Raw genomic sequence first — 17,501 nt, forward strand, 5'->3', positions numbered from 1 at the left:
CCAGTAGATCAGGCCCTAAAACTACAACTCATGTACGCCATATCGTGTGTAGTATTTCAGAAAGCACTGTATGAAACACCCAAGGTAGTCGTATACTAATTATACAATAACAAAATAAACTGTTACACAAACGACAGGTCTCGTCCACATTATCTTTAAAAATGTCCTGCCTTATAAATCTTCTGTTTCTCTTTGACATGGCAGACATTATGCCATTTGTCATTCATAGCTGCATAGAGACAGAGTGGAATAACTGCATACTAATAAGTCGGGCGGGACAGCCACACAATAACAGATCACGACTTGAATGAAATGCAATACCAAAGCATATACATATTAAATTTATGGATTAACTAAAAGGTACTGGACTATACTTTGCTATTTTTTGGATTATTCTGTTTTTTCAACATGCAGTTACAAAATGATTCTTCATTACAAAAATAACGTGGCACTATTACTTTTTTTATTATCATGACCTTGCTTTCATTCTTGAAGTGACTGCAGTATTTTCGCAGCGTATCAGCATCTTTGTGGCATGGTCATATATTCATTTTACTTTGCTGATATTTTATTTACAGTCTTTTTTTAATACACACTATAAAATGTGTATACTCCTTAAAATGTGACAAAATTCACGTAGGGAATAATCTTGATTCTGAAGGCTTAGATGAGGCTTTAAATTCATGTTAGATCTACAGACACACACAAAGCATACAGTCATTTTTGAGGCCAGCCACCACTACCATAACCAAACTTCATCTTCAAACAAGCTCTGATCTCACACATTCGCTACTCCAGCTGTCAAATTGCGCAGATACCGAGGGTTTATAATTAGCCAGCTTTACCTCTAAACTACCAATCACGTAAGCAGACATAGCGTGATGGAGCAAAGTGCATCACAAGTCAGTGGATTGAATTTAATCACTAATTGCACCACTATTTTCATTTGAAGTACTTGGTGGTGTTTAAGCCCCCGTGGGTCTACTGTATGGCTGAACTAGTATATATATACAATCTCAGACAAAAGGTTTTTTTTTCTGAAAAAAATATTTACACTATATATCATATTGGTTAGAATATAAGACTCAACACTTTTTAAAATATTTTTATGAATTTGTGTTTCCTTAGAAAACACTCAAAAATGTAGGGCAGTGGGGTTAGGTCAAGCAAATTTGGTTTAAATGAAAGTAAACCAAATTAAATCTACGTAAGCAAGCACTTGGCGACGGAGGCAAGGAAAAACTCCCTCTATGGAAAGGACCTCAGACAGAACCTGGTGGGCTCTTATCCCGCTATCTTAATCCTACGATACAATGGACAGCCCCATTTTCAGGCTAACAGAAATTTGCATCAGAATCATTTTAAACCCATACAAACATACAAGACTTTACAGACCAAAATTGGCATGAAACAGCAAATGTATTTCTACTTACAGGCATATAGTCACCAAACTCTGTGGAAACGAAGATGACCGCTAACTTTGTACTCCTAAGCAAGTCTGTTAGAACTGTGCAGAAGCCTGTTTCCCCAGCCTCAAACTCTGAGAACATAGTCAATGTTTCAGTGGAACATTATTGGCAGGAGATGGCAGCTCATATATCTTCTGGAAGGTGAAGTGTTACTTTCCTGTATTGCAAAATCTTTAAAAACATTTTTTTTAAATTATTTAGGGCCGCTATATGTACAGTATATGATGGTGGGAAAACACTGGACAGAAAACAGGTTGGGCGGTGTCCAGATTTGTATATATATGTAAAGGACCAACTCCGCCCCCTCTTCCTGTCACTCACATATGCCGGTGACCTGTAGAAACGCAGCACCCACACAGAGACCACCTGGAAAAATATTTTTCTAAGAATGGGTCTTAAAAAGAAGAGGGTTTGTCACATGTTCAAAGTCGTCTTAACACAATGAATCGTGACTCTTACTGCTTACCAGTTCAGTCCGGTCCAAGGTCAATATACTGTACATGACTAATTGTATGAGAGGAATAGCCTGCAAAATATTCACAGCTATGTATCACATAAGACACAATATGCAAGAACATCACACACATTGTGTCTTGTCTTGGGGAAGGGTGATGCCATGCACTTGACATGTATGCCTGGGAGTGACATGAAAAATGGATGCAAACCTGCGTTATCTCCCTCCAACACTCGATATCCCCTACATGAGTGCCTTGAAGGCAGATGCGTCTCAACCTGAACCCTCTTTAGATGTCACGTTTAGTCAGCCATGTTTGATAGTGCTGCATGGCACCGCTGACGCACAGCATCATGACACTACACGGACATCCATTTGACACCAACATGTAGAGGTTTGTCATACATGTCAGATGTGTCCACGAGGCGCAGTGTGCAGTGCTGAGCAGATGGAAACTTGCATGTGTTCACATAAGCTCTGTCTCAATATTTAGTACATCAAAATGAGCCCTGATAGACATTTAAAAGTAGGTTCATTGTAGATGTGGTTCGCATTAGTGCACCTCCACTATGTATGAACTCTATTATACAAAAATATTGTATATTTTAATCAGGTACAATTTGTTAGTGAGTATATTTGCTTAACATAAACCTAACCGATTTCCCACAATATGAACTTTTGTGACACTTTTGTCAATCTGCCCATCAATAATGTAGTTGGGGGAGTATAACAAAAGGTGGACTTGATTTTACTTTTAGAGAAGTCTATAAAGAAGTAATTCTATGAAGAAGTTTAATAAGGTGCTGATCTAAATGAAGATAGTCCAGCTTTGGCATGGTCTGTATCATTGTTGTCATCTTAAAATATAAACAAATCAAAGAAGATCTGATTGAAGCACTTAAAGGGGAGTGTGGACTTGAGGGATCCCCCTGTGAATACTGTTGCAGTTAGCGTCGTAAAAGAATAACTAACTTTAAACGTATTCTTTATTTTGATCACAGCAATCAAAAATAGTCTCCATCTATACAATTTTAACAAGGTAAATAAAAAAAGAAAATAAGATGGTATGTGTCCGAAAAGGACCAGGAAGAAGCAAGCGCTTATAATGTCCAGCCCCATCACTTACCGTATTTTTCGGACTATAAGTCGCTCCGGAGTATACGTCGCACCGGCCGAAAATGCACAACAAAGAAGGAAAAAAACATATATATGTCGCACTGACATGCCAGAGGCTGTTCACCTTGGAGACCTGCTGCGGATATGGGTACGGCATTTTTGGGGGAAATGTATTTGATAAAATCCAACACCAAGAATAGACATTTGAAAGGCAATTTAAAATAAATAAAGAATAGTGAACAACAGGCTGAATAAGTGTACGCCATATGACGCACAAATAACCAACTGAGAACGTGCCTGGTATGTTAATGCAACACATCATGGCAAGAGTCATTCAAATAACTATAACATATAGAACATGCTATACGTTTACCAAACAATCTGTCACACCCGATCGCTAAATCCGATGAAATCTTCCTCCCCGGTGTCGCCTCTGGTATGTCCTTTCTTTCTGCTGCTCGATTGCCGTTCTCTGCTGCATATTTCACTACGTCCAGCTTGTAATCTGCAGTATATGATTTCTTTTTCGGTGCCATTTTTGTTCAGTCCTTCTCAGTTTTTATAAGTTACCGCCAATGTTGATGTGATCCATTTTAATAGCTACGGCAGTAGCATATAGCATATAGCAGTTAGCAGTTAGACCCACAATGCACTTCTGCCATGACCCTCCCCCGCCGAATTCTTATTGGTTGACGTGTGAGTGACAATTGCTGACGTGTGTGTGACGATTGCTGCCATTTGCATCGTCTCTTACGCGAATGAGATAATTAATATTATTTTATATTTTACGGTAATGTGTTAATAATTTCACACATAAGTCGCTCCGGAGTATATGTCGCACCCACGGCCAAACTATGAAAAACACTGCGATTTATAATGCAAAAAAATATGGTAGATATAATAATCTGATTCTTTATCAACAACAGAAGACATGATGACCTTATTTAACAAAATTAATGTTGTATATATTATAGTATACATTATAATATAGTACAAAGTATTTTGAGTATATGACATAATACATACTGTAAATAAATACATCCATGAATACGCAAAAAACATAAAAATAATAAGAAATAAAATAAACACTCATCATTTAATCAAATGTAGTTTGTAAATTTAATTATGATATTGCTATGTTTGATTTCTTTATGCAATCGATTCCACAGAGTCACCCCACAAACGAATATGCACTTTTAAGAGCTAACACGCGGCAGGTTATTTCTTGCTTTATAAATTACTTGTCCAGTTTTGATTTTCACCAGATCCATACATTTAAATATTTGCGACTTTATAAAGAGTGCATTTGTGTGTTTCCGATAGTATTATTCTCACTTCTCTTTTTTGTAACGTGCTCTTGTGTTACCCCAGACTTCCACACAGTAATTAAGATATGGCAATAAAAATGTACAACATAAAGTGTGCAAGGTTTTATGGTTTAAGGTGTGTTTTGTTTTTCCCAGGATTCCAATATTTTTTGCTATTTTACTACTCAGATATTTGATGTGAGGTTTCCAGCACAGCTTGTGATCTAATACAATACTCCAAAAAGGTACTTTCATATGTTTTTTCAATTTCTGTTATCAATTTCCATGTTTCCGAACAACATGAATTTGGTTTTGTTAAAGTTTAGGGACATTATATTTTTATCCAACCAACGTTTTAATTGAATCATTTATTGTGTTATTACTTCCAAGAGCTGCTGCAAGTCCTCACCAGAGCAAAAAAAATATCTGTGTCGTCAAAAACCACAAACTTCAATGTATCTAATACCTTACTGATGTCATTGATGTCCATAACAAATAGACGAGGGCCCAAAATTCGTAAGCTTAAACTAGGAATGAGCGTTTAATCAAATGTCCTTAGTTGACAACAAACGGAAATATTAGCAATCATGTAATGATCAGGAAGCTTTCCGTGGATGGATGTAGGTCAATAACCATCAGCTGACATGTCTTTTGTTAGACAGCTAACTAGTTAAGGCTAAATCAACAGTGCCTCTTTGGTTGCAGCTAAACTAAGTCTTACAGTACAGTATAGTATATTATGCAGCACCAGCACAAATATTTATGAGGCACTTTCGACCGAAAAGTACATCTCTGTGTGAGAGCGAGGCGAACACCGTACCATTCACCATCATGGCAGCCTCACGGGGCTCATGCATGGTGGCACAAGAAGAGTAATAGAGTGCATGTTGCAGAGGGCGAACAAGTCAGGAGTTCAGTTTTAAATGCACACTCTTTGACAAGAGCAAGAGGTGTGCTTTAAATAAATGTTGGACCCGTTTTATCGTACTATATTTACAGGTCAACAATGTAGTAAGGAAATGCTACAGTGTGTGCAAGCACTTAAATGTTTTGTTAGTACCGGTACTACAAAATTGGTCATCATTACAATCCTTGTGCTTTTTTCCCTTGCAGTTAAACCTACAGTGATCCACACAGACATGTTTGTCAACAGCATCGGCCCAGTGAATGCCATCAATATGGTACGTAACTTCACAATGTGCTCCTAATGTGTCGCTGCTGTGATTGAACTGTCTAATCCAGCGTTTAGGAAGAATATCAATTACTAAATATATGTTCAACCCTTCTCCCTCCCTCGAGGGAGGTGAGAGCATAATGATGGGGTGTTTTTTTATTTTTATTTTTCATCTCTGCAGCTGGCAGTGAGTCAAGCGTGTTGCTCCACCACACCTCAATAGAACAGCTGCTGGCTTTCATGGCTTTTTTATTCTAATCTTTATGCTGCCCCACTGCCCTTGTAGTGCACCTACGCAGCTTTGGTGTCGATCAGTGGCTAAAACGGCTGCACTGGCCTTTGGCCCAAGCCATGGTGTAATATAGTGCATCTAACTGCAGACAGCTTAGAACACTAGCATTGTGTACTGAGCACTCTGAGGTAGGTCTGCACAATTAATCACATTTTAATCACAATCACAATTTTGGCTGCCACGATTAAAATGAAGGTGATCGTCGGCATTACTAACATTTAAAAAGCAGGCTGCGCTTTCAAGGACTTTCACAACCGTGGTGGCAAAAAACAGCCCAGTGAAGTGCAAATCTACATCACCATGCCAAATTGACAAACATTTTTTCCATCGATTGATTGACTGTGTTCTGGCGAGACTGGAATTCATGCACCCCCTGCATCTGTGCATGCGTATGAATCCAGGCTATGAGGAAAATGTAATTGCGCATTAAAAGACTATTTCACATGAGTTCAGTCGTTACACTAAATTACAAAAAAATCTATTTAGTCATTTATTATACATGTTTCACAATACAAACAATCAAATGTATGATGTACTGTATTTTCCGGACTATAGAGCGCACCGGGATATAAGCTGCACGCACTAAATTTTATAAGAAAAAAAACAAAAATTCCATATTTTTGTTATAGTCGCCAGTGAAGACAAATCCATAAATTAGCCGTTCCGTTTTATAAGCGGCAGGGTTAAAAGTGTAGGAAAAAAGTAGCAGCTTATATTTTTGAGTTTACGGTATGTCAAGCAAAGATGTCCACCTGATGATGCGCGGGCACCCATGAAACAGGGCTGTTTGTTTTTTACTGAAAAAAACTACTTAAAAAATAGCTAAAGGCATCTTGTAATGAGAAAAAGCTGACATGTTGATACTGATGATGAACAAAAACACAAATATTTGTCTTTAAATATATGGATAATGTTTATTAAGCCTTTTCAGTAGAGCAGTGGTTCTCAAACTTTTTTCACCAAATACCACCTCAGAAAAAAAAAATGGCTCACCAAGTTCCACCATAATGGTCAATATTAACATAGTAGGCCACACATTCATTAAAAACAAAGCAGAGGTTTTATTTAACAAGTATGTTTAATATTTCTGGCCACTTCATGCTGTTTTACCTAATATAAGGAATAATCGTGAATAATAATTGTGATTTCAATATTGATATAAAATAATTGTGGTTCTTGTGTTTGCCATAATCCTGCAGCCCTACTCTGACACACACTACAATATTGCATATACAACTACACATTTCAGCATTCACGTTATTAGCTATTGATTGATTGTTTGAGTGAAATTTTAATTAATACTTAAGCCTACTACGCTACTGTAATTTAATTTGATTGATTGAAACTTTTATTAGTAGATTGCACAGTGAAGTACATATTCCGTACAATTGACCACTAAATGGTAACACCCGAATACGTTTTTCAACTTGTTTAAGTCGGGGTCCACTTAAATTGATTCATGATACAGATATATACTATCATCATAATACAGTCATCACACAAGATAATCATCAGAGTATATACATTGGATTATTTACATTATTTACAATCCGGGGTGTGGGATATGGAGGGGGGTTTAGGTTTGGTTGGTATCAACACTTCAGTCATCAACAATTGCATCATCAGAGAAATGGACATTGGAACAGTGTAGGACTGACTTGGTAGGATATGTACAGCAAGTAGTGGACACAGAGAGAGAGATCAGAAAGTATAAGAAAAAGTGCCTATATATTCGCGTGGCGAAGTTGGTAGAGTGGCTGTGCCAGCAATCGGAGTGTTGCTGGTTACTGAGGTTCAATTCCCACCTTCTACCATCCTAGTCACGTCCGTTGTGTTCTTGGGCAAGACACTTCACCCTTTGCCTCTGATGGCTGCTGGTTAGCACCTTGCATGGCAGCTCCTGCCATCAGTGTGTGAATGTGTGTGTGAATGTGTGTGTGAATGGGTAAATGTGGAAATACTGTCAAAGCGCTTTGAGTACCTTGAAGGTAGAAAAGCGCTATACAAGTATAACCCATTTATCATTTATTTATTTATATATTTGATTATTTACATTTGATTATTTACAATCCGAAGAGGTATGATGTGGAGGGGAGGGTGTTAGTTTAGGGTTGAAGATGCCTGGAGGTGTTCTTTTAGTGCGGTTTTGAAGGAGGATAGAGATGCCCTTTCTTTTACACCTGTTGGGAGTGCATTCCATATTGATGTGGCATAGAAAGAGAATGAGTTAAGACCTTTGTTAGATCGGAATCTGGGTTTAACGTGGTTAGTGGAGCTCCCTCTGGTGTTGTGGTTATGGTTAAGGAAGTAGTTTGACATGTACTTCGGTATCAGGGACGTGTAGCAGATTTTATAGACTAGGCTCAGTGCAAGTTGTTTTACTCTGTCCTCCACCCTGAGCCAGCCCACTTTGGAGAAGTGGGTAGGAGTGAGGTGTGATCTGGGGTGGAGGTCTAGAAGTAATCTGACTAGCTTGTTCTGGGATGTTTGGAGTCCAGATTTGAAGGTTTTGGAGGTGTTAGGGTACCAGGAGGTGCATGCGTAATCGAAAAAGGGTTGAATGAGAGTTCCGCTAGAATCTTCATGGTGCTTTTGTTGACCAGAGAGGAGATTCTATAGAGAAATCTTGTTCGTTGGTTGACCTTTTTGATTAACTTGGTTGCCATTTTATCACAGGAAATATTAGCCTCTAGAATGGAACCTATGTAGGTGACCTCATCTTTCCTGGTGATAACAATGTCACCCACTTTTATAGTGAAGTCATGGACTTTCTTAAGGTTGATGTGGGACCCAAATAGGATGGATTCCGTTTTACCCAAGTGTATGGATAGCTTGTTGTCAGCAAGCCAGGTGCAAATTCTACAGAGTTCAGCACTGAGGATTTTCTCCACCTGTGACTTGTCCTTGTCGGATACCAGCAGGGCCGAGTCATCCGCAAACAAAAACAATTCACAGTCGCATGCTGATGACATGTCGTTTATGTATATTAGGAACAGTAAAGGCCCTAATATACTGCCTTGGGGGACTCCACAGCTTACTGAGAGGGGGGGGGCACACGGTGCCGTTCACCTCTACCACCTGTTTCCTCCCCTCCAAGTAAGATTGCATCCGGTTTTATCAAATCCGATTGCTCTGAGCTTATCCAACAGTATAATGTGGTTAACGGTGTCAAAGGCCTTCTGAAGGTCCAGCATGACCATGCCGCAGTATTTGCCCGCGTCCACCTCATGTTTGATGTGGTCGGTCAGATAGAGAAGGCATGTGTCAGTGGAGTGGTTAGTTCTGAAGCCGGATTGGAATTTGTACATGAGTTTATTAGTGGCAAGGTAACTATCGACCTGTTCATAAACTATTTTTTCCACAGTATTTGCCCGCGTCCACCTCATGTTTGATGTGGTCGGTCAGATAGAGAAGGCATGTGTCAGTGGAGTGGTTAGTTCTGAAGCTGGATTGGAATTTGTACATGAGTTTATTAGTGGCAAGGTAACTATCGACCTGTTCATAAACTATTTTTTCCATTACTTTCGAAATGGAACTGAGAATAGAAACAGGTCGGTAGTTGCCAGGTTCTAATTTGCTTCCTTTTTTAAAGAGGGGAGTTATTCTTGCTATTTTGAAATCTTTTGGTACTTGGCCTTGTGTAATTGAGAGTTTTATTATGTGCGTGATGATTGGGGCAATGGTGGTGGCAGAGTCCCTGAGGAATCTGAAGGGGATATTATCAAGGCCGGTGGCCTTGTTTGGGTGGAGCACGCTCAATTTTTTAAGCACCTCGTCAGCTGAGACCATTTCTAATTTGAAATCATTGTTGGATTCTTCTAGCTTTCTGTAGAAGGCTTTAATGTGTTCTACACCAAAGCGACCAGAGTGGTGGGACAACTTGTTGACTAGAGTGGTGGCTATGCTGGTGAAAAATTTGTTAAGCCTGCTTACTACCTCCATTTTGTCTGTAATGAGAGAGTCACCCTCCTTGATGTTGATGTTGGTGAGTCTGGTTTTAAGTTTCTGGCTGCAACCAGGAAGCTGGTTGTTGAGGATTTTCCAGAGCTCATGTGGCTTATTTGTGTTTTCCTCTATTTTGTCGGTAATGTAATTTTTTTTAAGGATTTAGTCAGGTTGGTTGTCTTATTTCTTAATTTATTGCATTGCTTTTTGAGTGTTGAAAGGAGTGATTTGAGGTTATTATTGGGTTGTTTATCTACTTCGGTTTTGCACTTTTGTTATTCGGAGTATTTTCTGTCTCTGTCTTTTATGGCAGCTAATAGGTCCGGATTCATCCATGGTTCAGAGCGGGCTTTGATCCTGACTGTTTTCACGGGAGCCATGTTATTTAGTATCGTTAGGAACGCTGTTTTGAAGCGATCCCATGCATCATCGACCAGGTTGCTCGTGAGCACAGGGGACCAGTCCCACTCACCTAATTTTAGGTTTAAATTATCACTGGAGTATTTTTTAAGGGATCTGGATTGGGTTGTTATGTGGCCATTGGCTTTGGGTTTAGCTATTTTGCGGGTGCAGAAGGTTAGATAGTGGTCGCTAAGACCACAGATCATGACCACACTTTTTTTTAATTTTAGGCCGGTCTGAAGTGAGAATGAGATCTATGGTTGATTGAGTGGAATCACACACCCTTGTAGGTAGTGTTATTAGCTGGGAAAGACCGTGTAGATTACAAAGCTTGCTGTAGGATCTGAAGACAGGTGCATCTCTGCGTTGAATATCTGTGTTCAGATCTCCAGTTATAAATTTGTCCGCGTTGTCTACCCCAGCCAAGCACTCCTCGAGAGCCCCAATGTAATGTAATTTAAATTCAAATCTGGTGCAAAAACTGATGAAAACAAACCAATACTGCACTTGATCACTCGAATACAGACTTTGACAAAGTTCACAAAATTAAAAGAACACCATATCTGTTTGTCTGCAGACAACTTCCTTGTTAAAGGTGGACTATGTAAGGCAGGGCTGTTCAACTACATAATGAAGTGGGCCGTAGTTTCAAGAGCCCAAGGGCTCAGGAGCCGGACATTAAAATCTGTTTTGTCAGAAAATACCTTTGCAGGTAATATTCCTTTGAGACTGTGTTTACCTAATTACAAAGTAAACACATCGGTTTTCACACTGCACTGTCAATAAATTCATAATTCTGCCCATGCTTCTCGATTCTAACTTAAAGGCCTACTGAAATGAATTTTTTTTATTTAAACGGGGATAGCAGATCTATTCTATGTGTCATACTTGATCATTTCGCGATATTGCCATATTTTTGCTGAAAGGATTTAGTATAGAACAACGACGATAAAGATTGCAACTTTTGGTATCTGATAAAAAAAAGGCTTGCACCTACCGGAAGTAGCGTGACGTAGTCAGTTGAACATATACGCAAAGTTCCCTATTGTTTACAATGATGGCCGCATGAAGTGAGAGAGATTCGGACCGAGAAAGCGACAATTTCCCCATTAATTTGAGCGAGGATGAAAGATTTGTGGATGAGTAAAGTGCAAGTGAAGGACTAGTGGGGAGTTGAAGCTATTCAGATAGGGAAGATGCTGTGAGAGCCGGGGGTGACCTGATATTCAGCTGGGAATGACTACAACAGTAAATAAACACAAGACATATATATACTCTATTAGCCACAACACAACCAGGCTTATATTTAATATGCCACAAATTAATCCTGCATAAAAACACCTGCGTGTTTGTTATGCTAGCTCCTAGCTCCTCTGCTAGCTCCTAGCTCCATAGAACACGCCAATACAATTCAAACACCTGATCAACACACACAATCACTCAGCCCAAAAGACCGTTTACCTAACCCAAGGTTCATAAAGCTTATATATTTTTAAAAAGTTACGTACGTGACGCGCACATACGGTCAAGTTATCGAATGTTTAGCAGCCAAGGCTGCATACTCACGGTACCTGATATTCAGCTGGGAATGACTACAACAGTAAATAAACACAAGACATATATATACTCTATTAGCCACAACACAACCAGGCTTATATTTAATATGCCACAAATTAATCCTGCATAATAACACCTGCGTGTTTGTTATGCTAGCTCCTAGCTCCTCTGCTAGCTCCTAGCTCCATAGAACACGCCAATACAATTCAAACACCCGATCAACACACACAATCACTCAGCCCAAAAGACCGTTCACCTAACCCAAGGTTCATAAAGCTTATATATTTTTAAAAAGTTACGTACGTGACGCGCACGTACGGTACGGTACGTGTTATGCTAGCTCCTAGCTCCTCTGCTAGCTCCTAGCTCCATAGAACACGCCAATACAATTCAAACACATGATCAACACACACAATCACTCAGCCCAAAAGACCGTTCACCTAACCCAAGGTTCATAAAGCTTATATATTTTAAAAAAGTTACGTACATACGCAAAAAAAAGCCAAAGCTGCATACTCACAGTAGCACGTCTGCGTCTTTGTCATCCAAATCAAAGTAATCCTGGTAAGAGTCTGTGTTGTCCCAGTTCTCTACAGGCGTCTGTGTATCCAAATCAAAAGTCCTCCTGGTTAGAGTCTCTGTTATCCGAGTTCTTCCATCTTGACTGCATCTTTCGGGAATGTAAACAAAGAAGCGCCGGCTGTGTACTGTTGTGGCTGACTACGTTCGAAAAATACGTCCATTTCGCACCGACAACTTTCTTCTTTGCTTGCTCGGCTTCCTTCTCCATAATGCAATGAAAATGATTGAAACAGATTCACGAACACAGATGTCCAGAATACTGTGGAATTATGAAATGAAAACAGAGCTTTTTCGTATCGGCTTCAATGTGGAAGGCATACCCGTGTTCGTCGGGCTACGTCACACGCATACGTCATCCTCAGAGGCGTTTCGAACCGGAAGTTTAGCGGCAAATTTAAAATGTCACTTTATAAGTTAACCCGGCCGTATTGGCATGTGTTATAATGTTAAGATTTCATCATTGATATATAAACTATCAGACTGCGTGGTCGGTAGTAGTGGGTTTCAGTAGGCCTTTAAGCAGCTAGACAGATAGTTAACAGCATAAAAAAACAGAAGCTCCAGGATTGATGTTCCTTCTTTTGAATGATTGTCCTTCCTTTGTTGTATTTCTTTACACTTCTTCCTTCATTTAGGTTTGTAAGACTCAAAATAGGAACATAAAATAACACAACAAAAGTATAATGCCCATTGCATATTTTACATAAATAACGTCCATTGTGTAATTAAGATAAATAAAATAAAAGATTTAGTGTTAATACAGTCACACAATAAACTGCAGATGTTTACACACATAGAAATTAAACAACATCCATTGCAACAACATTGCACTCAATGAATGTGGCTCATCACAATGAAATATAAGGTTTAGCATTATTGTCTTCTACTGGTCAAATTCAGCGCAACATGTATTAAACAAGCTTTAATCGCCAGAGAGTTATTTAGCCAAAAAAAATAACACAACCACAAAAACAAAAGACATCACAAAGTCAGCAATTTTAATACATTCATACTTTGTTGTCTAGTCGCTGTTAAAAGTCAGATTTTCGTGATTTATTTTTATTTTTTCAAGTGCCATTTTCGGTTTGAATGAGTAGTCTTCTTCTACTCACCCCACTGCTGCTTCATTGTGAAACATATGCCTCACTGTTGCCCCCTGTGGGGTAGCTGGAGTACTACATACATGAGCAACCCTAGTTTGAATGGTTTCATCAAGCCTATTTGCGTGATGTTCGGCGGGTTAAAGAAAAGCTTTGGCGGGACGGATGTTGAATGGTTGAATAGGACTGATGTAAGGAAACCGGGCCCTATTATTTTATTCAAAGAAGGAAGAGAATATTTTTTTAAAGATTTTCAACAACATGTTTTAGCTTCTTCCTCCATACTTGTCAGCCTACCACAAAATTAACTGTGCAGTTGTTGCTGTTATTTTGCTAATAAGCACACTGGCGGTCAAAACAATGCAGCACACTTTTGCTTTTTGGCACTTGCAAAATTAACATTAACAATAATGTCTTTATGAGCACCAAACATGAGAAAAATCTTCTTCCTCACTTTTTAGTTCTACTTTTGAGAGAACAGGCACTTAGACGGTGGCTTTTGAAGTTGTGGGATTTAATGACATCCTGAAGGAAAAACCTCCTTTCCACATAGACATGATTACACTACGCTGACCCGCTCCAAACTAGATGAGACTATCCCGTGTATAGTTAAAATTTAAGTTAAAGTACCAATGATTGTCACACACACACTAGGTGTGGTGAAATTTGTCCTCCCTCTGCATTTGACCCATCCCCTTGTTCACCCCCTGGGAGGTGAGGGGAGCAGTGGGCAGCAGCGGTGCCGTGCCCGGGAATCATTTTTGGTGATTTAACCCCCAATTCCAACTCTTGATGCTGAGTGCCAAGCAGGGAGGTAATGGGTCCCATTTTTATAGTCTTTGGTATGACTCGGCCGGGGTTTGAACTCACAACCTACCGATCTCAGGGCGGACACTCTAACCACTAGGCCACTGAGTATACCCCACCACTTCACAGATGGAAACTTTGTAAAAGAAAATGGCGTCACTACGTATCTTTAAAATAAAGCTTGGAGCTCCACATATTATGCATCAGCCGGCTACAGATGTGGGATCTTGGAGACGACTTTAAAATTGTTGAAAAATAGCATAATGTGGGACCTTTAAGGGAAATACCTGCACCGACTTGTCTCTTTTTGGCACCTCTTCCAAAACTTCTACTCCTAGATTTGCATCATTGTGCAAATACTAACAAACCAATGGACACCAAGAATAGTATTGTCCATGGTACCAATAGATAACATGAGCATAGAGCGAACATTGCCTAAAACTAATGGCCTCTAAATATGGATTATAACTATAAGTCCAAAGATGTGGTGTGATTTTAAATGTGGTTTATTTGTTGAGTTCCATGTTTAAAACGTAAAAAAAACCACATACAGTATGTCATATTTGTGGTGTTGTACTGTTCATGGTAACTGCTTCATGTTTAACTTAAACACCTTGTTACAGAAGCTGCAGACTAAGCAATATATTGATTTGGATCTGTTGGAACATCGCATTTGTGCTCACATCAGGTGTAAAAGAAAGGGCATCTCTATCCTCCTTCAAAACCGCACTAAAACAACACCTCCAGGCAACTTCAACCCTAAACTAACACCCTCCCTTCCACATCATACTTCTTCGGATTGTAAATAATCAAATGTAAATAATCAAATGTAGACACTTTTTCTTATACTTTCTGATCTCTCTCTCTGTATCCACTACCTGCTGTACATATCCTACCAAGTCAGTCCTACACTGTTCCAATGTCCATTTCTCTGATGATGCAATTGTTGATGACTGAAGTGTTGATACCAACCAATCCTAACCCCCCCGCCCCCCAATATCCCACACCCCGGATTGCAAATAATGTAAATAATTCATTGTATATACTTTGATGATTATCTTGTGTGATGACTGTATTATGAAAATAGTATATATCTGTATCATGAATCAATTTAAGTGGACCCCGACTTAAACAAGTTGAAAAACTTATTCGGGTGTTACCATTTAGTGGTCAATTGAACGGAATATGTACTTCACTGTGCAATCTACTAATAAAAGTTTCAATCAATCAATCAAATCAGGAACACTACAATTTTGTGTGTTTGTGTGTGTATGGGTTATTGCGCTTACATTAAAGGTTGACGGATTGCTTTACGCTCACATGTAATCAGCCATGGGACCTTGTGTTCACACTGTAACATGATAAGTGTGGCAAGCTTTGTAGGTTTTTCTGAAGCACGGCAAATAGACAGATGGCACTGGGGTGGTGGGCACGCGAGCACAGTTTCAGATTCTTAATTATGCAAAAAGAACTCATGCAACTATGGCAAATGTACAAGTGAGAAAGGGCTTTATATTCATTAAAGCTGTCTTTGACAAAGTGAGATACCGTCTGCAGTATTACTAAAAAAAATACAAAACTGATTTCCAGGAAAGCAATCATAGTGGCACCACTCTCCTGTTTGTCATCCTCAGTGAACCATGAAGTAGTCTGCTAATGAATAGAACATACACAGCAGTGTTGGCCTCTGTGCGCTTTAGTGATTAACATTGTAGTTATGGAAGAGAGTTAAGAGATTTGCTAAAAAAACATTTAATTTTGTTGTAAGGCTTTTTGTCTTGTTCCTCCTTTCAGAAAATATACTAAGGCTTGGGCCTCCTTACTGAAAAACACATTTTCTGGAGAATATGTAGTAGAGTTTTTGTGCCCACTCTAGGGTCTAGGGCAGTGGTTCTTAACCTGGGTTCGATCAAACCCTAGGGGTTCGGTGAGTTGGCCTCCGCCCCGAAGGTCAAGACACGCCCGACTCATCATGTAAATAAAAACTTCTCCTTGTCGGCGTATTATGGATACCCCCAAACAATGTTCCCTCTAATTTTCCATATGTGTGAGCAAACGCAAAAACTCCTTGAGCATTCAGTGGAGCACATGTGAGCGACGACAGACCTGCAGCACACATGTCCGAAACCTGACTAAATAACAAGTTCAATGTTTTATTATTGTAATCAAATGACAGCAGTCATTTCCATGAGATTATTTTCTAATATAGGTGTTTTGGCCCACTTACAATGACTATAAAATATTGTTTTTCATGAGCTGTGTACTAGTATTGTATGTCCGGGTGGGGAGTTCTGCTTTGGAAATAATGTGTACCCCTTTCAGATATCGCATTTAGTTCCCACTAAAACATTCACATGTTGCACAATGAGATGTAAACATGGGATCATGTGTACATTCCTGTAACTTTCTGTTTGTAAAATATACCTTTATTAGTATTTCTTTAATATAATAACATCATTTTATGATTACGGTTCGGGTTCGGTGAATGCGCGTATGAAACTGGTGGGGTTCGGTACCTCCAACAAGGTTAAGAACCACTGGTCTAGGGCCTACACTCTGTTAATTCTCTTTACGTAGGAACTGAAAATGAATTATTTTAGCCTTTAAATGTAACTGGTTAGCTTAGCAGGTTAAAGCAAAATATGCTTTTGTTTATTTTTCTCAAGCCCCTTCTGAAGTCATGTAGTCTGCCCTGTGGCAGGCCCACCTCACATTGAAATGAGATAATGTAGTTTCTTAAAGTTGCTCTAAGTGGAGCATATAAAGGGCGAAGAGAAGTTGACTTAGGTTAGCGCCCTGGGGGACTCCCCTCAGTGAGAGCATACCCATTAAGATAGAGCAGTGTTTGATGTCCGTATATAAAATAATGTTTGATAGTATAATCTAAAATATAAATATTATTGGGTTCTTGCTCAATCTAGCTTGACATTGTAGCTTCTGCCCCAGTTAAAAAATAGTAAAAAATGATATTCAGTGGACCATTACCCAAAATAATATATTTAAAAAAAATGTAATGTTAATTAGAGATCGACCGATTATCGCGCCGATATTTGGCATTTGACGTACAGTATATCACTATCGCACTATTACAGCACAACTCCATCAGCAGATACAATGTATACACATACTGTATACCATTATCTAGTATTTAAAAAAAAAATTGAAGTAGATAGAAATAATAAATATAAATAATTATATATTTTTTTAATTCATTTAAAAAATGTAAAAATTATCTCATTGTCAAAAATTCTCCCAAATATGTTTTGATATCTGACAGGGCATTTATTTGAGTTCTT

At 38.9% G+C, this 17,501-nt stretch overlaps 1 protein-coding gene across 4 annotated transcripts in view; it reads left to right on the forward strand.

Annotated features, from left to right (window-relative positions):
• gabrg2 (gamma-aminobutyric acid type A receptor subunit gamma2) overlaps window positions 1–17,501 on the forward strand; it is a 117,018-nt gene that overhangs the window by 34,950 nt on the left and 64,567 nt on the right. For all 4 annotated transcript variants that reach the window (XM_062048725.1, XM_062048727.1, XM_062048724.1 and 1 more), the window contains exon 3: window positions 5,460–5,527. In XM_062048725.1, the coding sequence (XP_061904709.1) occupies window positions 5,460–5,527 (68 nt within the window). The remainder of the gene's footprint in view (window positions 1–5,459; window positions 5,528–17,501) is intronic.

This window comes from Entelurus aequoreus, linkage group LG05, assembly GCF_033978785.1.
Source record: "Entelurus aequoreus isolate RoL-2023_Sb linkage group LG05, RoL_Eaeq_v1.1, whole genome shotgun sequence".
In the NCBI taxonomy this organism is placed as follows: Eukaryota; Metazoa; Chordata; class Actinopteri; order Syngnathiformes; family Syngnathidae; genus Entelurus; species Entelurus aequoreus.